This window comes from Callorhinus ursinus, unplaced genomic scaffold (genome assembly GCF_003265705.2).
Source record: "Callorhinus ursinus isolate GAN/ISIS: 27379988/994484 unplaced genomic scaffold, GSC_fseal_2.0 scaffold48, whole genome shotgun sequence".
Classification (NCBI taxonomy): Eukaryota; Metazoa; Chordata; class Mammalia; order Carnivora; family Otariidae; genus Callorhinus; species Callorhinus ursinus.
Window position 1 is genome coordinate 6692105 of NW_027397110.1, and position 7000 is coordinate 6699104.

At 59.9% G+C, this 7000-nt stretch overlaps 1 protein-coding gene across 5 annotated transcripts; it reads left to right on the top strand.

Moving 5' to 3' along the window:
- Positions 1-1954: 1954 nt before the first annotated feature.
- TNFRSF13C (TNF receptor superfamily member 13C) lies at positions 1955-6421 on the top strand. 5 transcript variants are annotated; one of them, XM_073882704.1, is made up of 3 exons: positions 1955-2764; positions 3044-3358; positions 4470-6421. In XM_073882704.1, exons 1-3 carry the CDS (start codon positions 2620-2622, stop codon positions 4604-4606), a joined length of 597 nt encoding a protein of 198 aa, XP_073738805.1. In that variant the 5' UTR covers positions 1955-2619; the 3' UTR covers positions 4607-6421. The 5 variants fall into 5 exon arrangements, with proteins under 5 accessions (XP_073738805.1, XP_073738806.1, XP_025737625.1 ...); XM_073882705.1 differs by lacking the exon at positions 4470-6421 and adding an exon at positions 3823-4429 and having other exon boundaries at positions 1959-2764; XM_025881840.2 differs by lacking the exon at positions 4470-6421 and adding an exon at positions 3751-4429 and having other exon boundaries at positions 1967-2764.
- Positions 6422-7000: the final 579 nt, after the last annotated feature.

Genomic DNA, 7000 nt, shown 5'->3' on the forward strand with positions numbered 1-7000 from the left:
AAATAAATAAAATCTTAAAAAATAATAAAATAAAATCATAAATACTATCAAAAGAACAAGGAAAATTTGCAAGAACCACACTGATTTTAGAAAGTTTTAACTCCTGTGCACCTGGGTGGCTCAGATGGTTAAGCGCCTGCCTTAGGCTCAGGTCGTGATCTCAGGGTCCTGGGATCGAGTCCCGCCTTGGGCTCCTTGCTCAGCAGGGAGCCTGCTTCTCCCTCTCCCTCTGCCCCTCTGCCTGCTTGTTCTCTCTCTCTCTGACAAATAAATAAATATTTAAAAAAAAAAAGAAGTGATGGAGAAAACATGAATAAAGAAATTAATAATCTTGACTTCAGAGATGTGAACCAAAATAAGGAATACACTGAGGATTTAACCTAACATTTATCACGCTGGTCTGTCCGGGCAATTTCTCTTAACTGTGAAGTCGAGATTCAAGGCCTCCCTCTGCTTCCCATTCAGGAGTCGAGGGTGAGAAGGTCTGTCCCAGGTCAGGCACCTGCACCCGCCTCTCGCCGTTGACTGCTTTGTCCTGGGCACGCGTGTGCCCCGTTCGGCACCTAGGAGGCCCCGGGTAAACAGTCACTCCCCCCTCTGACTTGCACCCCCGGAGGCCTGTGTAAGTGACCCCAGACCAGCCCCACTGGCCCACCTTCTCCCAGGGACAGGTTCCTCACTCCAGGTTCCCAGAAGACTCAATCTGCTCTGCCCAATGGAATGAGGGTTAAATGAGGTGCCCGGTCCCATGTAAGGGCTCTGAGATCCTCAGGGTGACAGGTAGCAACAGCACCACTAGTGATGGGGGTGGGGATTCTGCCCCCGCTGCTCTGCAGGCTCCTGGCCCCCCCACCCCCTCACCACACACCCACACTCACACCCCCACCCACCACCCCAGACCCACTTCTCCTTTGCAGCTGCCCTGACGCCTACACCTTCCTGCCAGGGAGCTGTTGGCCCGTGGGCAGGGGCCGGAGAGGCAGTGGGCCAGGGCTCCTCAAGGCCGGCCGACGCAGGGGTCTGTGTGAGACCCCAGAGTCCCCTGAGCCAGAAACCTGGGGCCCAGCCTTGCTCCCCTCACTCCACAGCATCACTTGTTCCTCCTAAACAACTTCTAGATGGTTCCCCTGCCCTGGACCATGGTGTCCTGTCTCCAACTTCACAGCAGCCAGAGAGAGGGTCGCTTCTGAAGCACGGCTCAGAGAGTCTCTCCCTGCACTCGTACCTCCTGGGGCTCCCCACCGCCCAGGAGCCTGAGGCTTGAGGCCCAGCACGTCTGCAGCCTCAGGCTGCCCGCCTTCCCAGCATCCCCCGAGGCGGCAGCCATGCCTGTCCCCAGAGTAAGCTTCCCTTCCTACCTCTCTTTGTCTTTGCCCTTGCCAGTCTCTCTGCCTGGAAGCTTTCTGTCCCCCTTGCAGCTGCTAAAGATCCACTCCTGTGCCCAAGCCTCTGCCCTGTGCCCTGGACGGTAGCTTCTGCCTCTATGCTCCCCAGCCCTGAGGGCTTGGGGGTCTGGTATGGCCCACCATGCCCGTGCTGAGGCTCTCTGCCAGGGCAGCAGGCGTCAAGGAAGGCAGAAGGGGCTCGTGTGTGTGTCTGAGACTCAATCTGAGAGACACGGGTGACGGACAGGTGGGGGAACCCAAACACGGGAGAGACAGACAGAGGCGACCTCAGTGAGACACAGAAGCAAGCAGGCCAGGACATACACACCCCTGGGAAAAGGGAGTTGGGATGGGCAGGCCGCCCACCGGGCCTTGGTCGGTCTGTCTGCTCATCTGTTGATCTTCCTGCGTAGGATCTGGAGACTGAGCTGTCCGTCCTTGGACCCTCGGCTACCCTCCCCCTCCCAGGCTGTGCCCTCTACTCCAGCCAGAGGTTGCTGGCCATCACGCAGATCCGACTATGGCGCTGTGTGCTCAAGGCCCTGCAGGGTTCCCTGGTGCCCTCAGCCAGAGTCCAAGCTCCCTAACCGTCAGCTGAGGCCCCCGCCCAGCCCTCTGACCCAGCACTCCTGGCCTCCTCCTCTGTCATGCTCCCCTAGACCTCGCTCCATCCGGCAAATGCCTTCTCATCATCACCTCCTTGACAAAGCCTTCCTGCCCCCTGCGTGGCTGCTGTGAGGCATCGTTTTTCCCTAGGACAGCGGGCTCTCAGGACGCATTGGATGAACTGAACCAGCTCGGCCCGGGAAGGGCAGGGCGGATGCCCAGAGGAGGGCGCAGGTGAGGTGAGCAGGACATGGCTGGTGGGGATTGTCAGGGGCTGTGGGCTGGCCCTTGGGGAGCAGGACAGAGGAGGCCACCCAGAGGGCTGTGTCCTGACTACAGGGGCCCATCTGTTGCCCAAGAGCAGGCCCAGGTCTGCACCCAGCACTGTCCCAGCGCCCCGAGCACAGGGCCCGCCCAGCCGGCGTCTGGGGGTGATGGTTGAGTGGTTGAATGGAGGAACCACAGGTAGAAAGAGAAGGTGTGGGCTGCAGGGCCTTGGGGCCCTGGCGGAGAGTGGTCCCACCCTAGCAGGCAGGAGGGTGGGGCGGGGCGCAGTGGGTGGTGGCCCCTCCCGGTTTCCTCTCTGGCCGCCGAAGCCAGGCTCAGTCCCCGCTGGGTGTGAGGCAGCATGGGCAGCAAGAGGAGAGGTGCCAGGAGCCGGCGGGGCAGGGACGGCCCGGCCCCCACGCAGTGTGTCCAGGCCGAGTGCTTTGACCCTCTGGTCCGAAACTGCGTGGCCTGCAAGCTCTTCCGGACGCCAGAACCCAGACCGGGTAAGAGTCCACCCACTCCGCCAGCTGGTCAGCGGGGGCAGCCAGGGGGGAGGAGGAGGAGGAGGGTCCCGCTGCCTCTGCCACACCCTGGAGCCGCGGGCATGGCCCCCCCCACCTGCCCCAGGATGGGGAGGGGGCGCGGTGGCCGGTTTGATGGGGGGCTGTAAGCCGGGCCCTGGATGGGGGCCGGCCGGCGGTCCCCACGTGGCCCTCACCGCTCCCTCTCTTCCCCTTCCCCCTGTCCATCCCGCCCGGCCCTCCCTCCCCTCCCTGGCCCAGCCTCGCCTCCCTCCGACCCTTCCCCTACCCGGCCGTCCCTGCCCTCCACCCCCTGCCCTCCCTCTCCGTCCCCTCCGCCAGCAGCCGGGGCCAGCAGCCTGGCGCCCGGGACGGCGCTGCAGCCGCAGGAGTCGGTGGGTCCCGGGGCCGCCGCCGAGGCCGACACCGCGCTGCCGCTGCCCGCGCTGCTCTTCGGCGCCCCCGCGCTGCTGGGCCTGGCGCTGGCCCTGGTCCTGGTGGGCCTCCTGAGCTGGAGGTGGCGGCGGCGGCCGCACGCGGCGGCTCCCCCGGGGGCCCCGGCCCCGCACCCGCACGGTAAGCTCCGAGGGGGGGCGGGGGCCGTGGCAGGGAGACCAGCCCCCCTGGGCACGGGGAGGCCTGCGGCGGGGGCGGAGCGCGGGCGGGGGGCGGGCTCTGAGGACCTCCGGCCGGCCGGGTCCCCGGGAGGGACACAACTCCAGCCTCCCAGAGCTGTCCGAGCAAGAGACCCAAGGCTCCCACGCTTCTCCCTTACCCCCTGCACTTCCCATTTCGCCAGCCCCCTCTGCACTTCCTGTCGCAAGGCCCCATCACTTGCCACCCCTCCCCACCCCTGCAGGGGGGCTTCAGTCCAGGGCTGTCCCTCGTCCCTCCCGTGAGGCTTCCAGAACAAGGGCGGGGAAAGGCTCTAGGGCATCCTGACCGCATTCCCCACCTCCCCCCACCAGAGGCCCTGGACAATGTCATCCTCCTCCCCCCGGGACCCCTTGATGCCACCGCTCCCGTCTGGCCTCCAACAGGAGAAGACCCAGCCAACACCCCACCTGCCCACAGCGTCCCCGTGCCAGCCACAGAGCTGGGGTCCACTGAGCTGGTGACCACCAAGACAGCCGGCCCTGAGCAACAGTAGCAACGGAGGGGGCAGGAGGTGGCCCCTGTGCTCCCTGTGGGCTGTCAGCCAGGGGCTTGGAGGCTGGATTCGGCTCTTCACCCCAGCGCCCACCTGCCCCTTTTCTGGGAACCACGCTGCTCCCCAGCTAACCCCGCAGAACCACAGACTGCAAACCACAGGGCTCAGACGGCGCGCATGGCGTTCTATGGCATGTTAGCCTTTGGCTTAAAACCAGACGATCTTTGGCAGCCCTCGAAGGTTGTGGCAGAGCTCCTGTGCTGGGGCACACCGCGTAGGAGGTTTTTCTTTAAGTGCCAGGAAGCCACCATCAACCAGAATGAATCTAGGAAGAGGATCAAGTGGGAGGATGCTTAATTTATAGCTGGGTGTTGTATTTCTTTAATACTTGCTTCTCAGAGCTGTCCTGCTTTCAACTGATGCAAACGGCAGCAATGAGTAACCAACTGACTGGTTTGCTTCAGGATTTAATACAGGATGATTTTGATTTTTACAAAGAGCCTGGATTGTGCTAATTCTCAGGTATCTGTACCCTAGGGTCAACCCCGAGCTTGGCCCAATCTCCTAGGACCTACGATGCCATTTTCACCCTGGTAGCAGCTTCCAGAGCCCCACGCTTGCACTTGGGAGGAAGTCTACAGCCCCGGTGGGGCTGGACTGCACGCTCGCGCTGAAGGCACACTGCCAAGCATCTCTCTCAGAGGCCACCTGGAGTCCCAGCTGCCTCTGAGGCTCGCTCAGCTGTACATAGGGAAAAGCCCAGGACCTTCAAGGGGCGCCTTTGTTCAGAGGCCAGAGCAGACCTGTGGCCTTGAACCGGAGGGCCTGATGTCCCTTGAGCTCCCTCTCTCTATGGTCTGCCCTCCTGAAGCACTAGGCCCCAAGTGCTATGGTCCCTTGGCCATTCTGTGCAAGCCCCTGGGGTCATCATCCCAGTGGGATCGCTCCTCTGACAGCAGGGGCCCTTGCTCTGGGGCTTGGGACCGAGACCATCTCCTCGAGTTGTGGACCATGCCGTGCTGGGTCAGGAGCTGCCTCTCCCCCTGGCGCTCCTACACAGAGTTAGAACCTCGTGACCCGGACTCTGTCCTGGACAGTCCTCGGAACTTGTCACAGGTTAGCACCCTCCAAAGGAACATGGACTAGGAGTCAGAAGATGGAGTTTGGGTACCATCTTGTCCCACTGTAGGGCCTTGGACATGTTCTGTTCCATGCAGCAGATGCCTTTCTGCCTACTTCTCCCTGACCTGCCCAGCAGGGCTGCCTGGCAGACGCCCACCCTTCCTGGCCCACCTTCTTCTCAGCCCAGGAGACAGTCTGGAGCCCCCAGGACCCTGACACCCACATTTAAGTCTTCCTAGCCACTCCCTCCCTGAATTCATCCCAAGTGCCCTTCCCGCAAGCTGCCAGGTGGCTGGGACAAGTTCAGGTGGCTGGCAGTCAGCGGGAGGGTGGGAAGCAGGCCCAGAATGGGCCCAGACCTCCACTCCACTTCATCTCGGGTTTGGGGCGTCTGTGCTGTTCCTGGCCACCTCTGCCTCCCACTCACCTTTTCCACCACAGCCGGGGGCTGAGCCCTGGGGGTAAAACGAGTGGGTAAAACCCCTCTGGGGTCCAGACATGCAAACCTCCGGCCCCACTGTGTCCCAGACAAACCCCAGCTTCCCCTCTGGTCTCAGTTTCCATTTCTGAAAAATGGGGGGTTGGATGCGAAGTGCTCCTCCAGACCTGTGGTCCTCAGAGGAGAAGGACTTGAAAGAACCTTAAAGGATCCTTGTCCGCACCCCATTTTACCGATAAGGAAACTGAGACCCAGAGAGGGAGAAGACTTGGCATCATTGCCATCCAGCTAATAACAGAAGGGAGGTCCCTTAGGGAAGAACCAGGAGCAGAGGCAGGGGGAGATGTGGGTAAGGAGGGGGTCAGTCTCCCCTAGCCCCCGGGAAAGGAGCCCACCACTCAGGGGCCTCCAGTCTCTGGCTCCGTGTCCCAGGAAGTGCTTTCTAAGAAGGCTCCATGAAGTTACTGCATTTGATCTTAATGACAGCACCTGGAGGAGGAGCAGTGGGTATTTGTTTCCTTTTTTTTTTTTTTTTTTAAGGTTTTATTTATTCATTGGAGAGAGAGAGACAGAGAGGAGGAGTTGGGGGAGGGGGCAGAGGGAAAGAGAGAAGCAGACTCCCCGCTGAGCAGGGAACCCCACATGGGACTCGGGGCTCGGACTTGATCCCAGGACCCCGAGATCCTGACCTGAGCCCAAGTCAGATGCCCAAGTCAGACTGGGCCACCCAGGCATCCCTTGTTTGCTTTTTAAAAAAAATGTTTTTTTATTAGAAAAAAATTGAGACACATATTTTGTAGATCCTTTGGAAAATTCAGGGCAGTAACCCAGGGTAGAGTCTATGGAGAAATGACCCATAATCCTGGGTGGGTTCTCCTGAGTAATTGTAATCATTCTACACACATAAATTCATATCTTCGCTGTTGTATTTGGTGAGTTTTCTCTTGTCTTTCAACACTTCGCCAACAAGGTTTTCAACACTTGTGAGGTTTTCCATTTGAGCATTTGGTTGTTTTTAGCTTTTACTATTGTAGCCGAGGCAGGAGCACCTCCTTGACATAAATCTTTGCCTGAGTTTTTTTATGGCCCCTGTTGGTTGAATTGATTTCCCGAAAGTCTGGACCGGTTCATGTCCACGAACAGGGATTAGATGTCCCATGTTGCAGATAGGAAAAAAGAGGCCCAGGAGGTGAAAGGATCTGGCCCAAGCCACACTATGCCTGCTGTGGTGGAGCTGGGCTAGACAGAGGCTCCTGCCCCTGTCCAGAAGGTCATTGGCCCACGTGCCCTCCTTGGGGGCGACTGACTCCAGGGATCGATTCCAGGCTTTACTCCTTGTTTTCATCACTCCTCAAAGATTCCTCTCCCCAACTGGTCTCTTTTTGCTGTAAAGGGGACCCAGGATAGACTTTGGAAGAAATGCTGGTTGGGGTGGGAACCTAGGCAAGCAGCTTCCCCTCCCCCCAGCCCGTGTTTCTGGCCAGTTTTTCCTGAAGGAGGGTCTGGT

Excerpts from the sequence above, each read along its gene's own strand:
- TNFRSF13C (XM_025881840.2), top strand. The coding sequence starts at position 2,620 with ATGGGCAGCAAGAGGAGAGGTGCCAGGAGCCGGCGGGGCAGGGACGGC. Across the intron at positions 2,765-3,043 it reads GACGCCAGAACCCAGACCGG|CCTCGCCTCCCTCCGACCCT; the intron begins GTAAGAGTCCAC and ends TCCCTGGCCCAG. Across the intron at positions 3,359-3,750 it reads CCCGGCCCCGCACCCGCACG|AGGCCCTGGACAATGTCATC; the intron begins GTAAGCTCCGAG and ends TCCCCCCACCAG.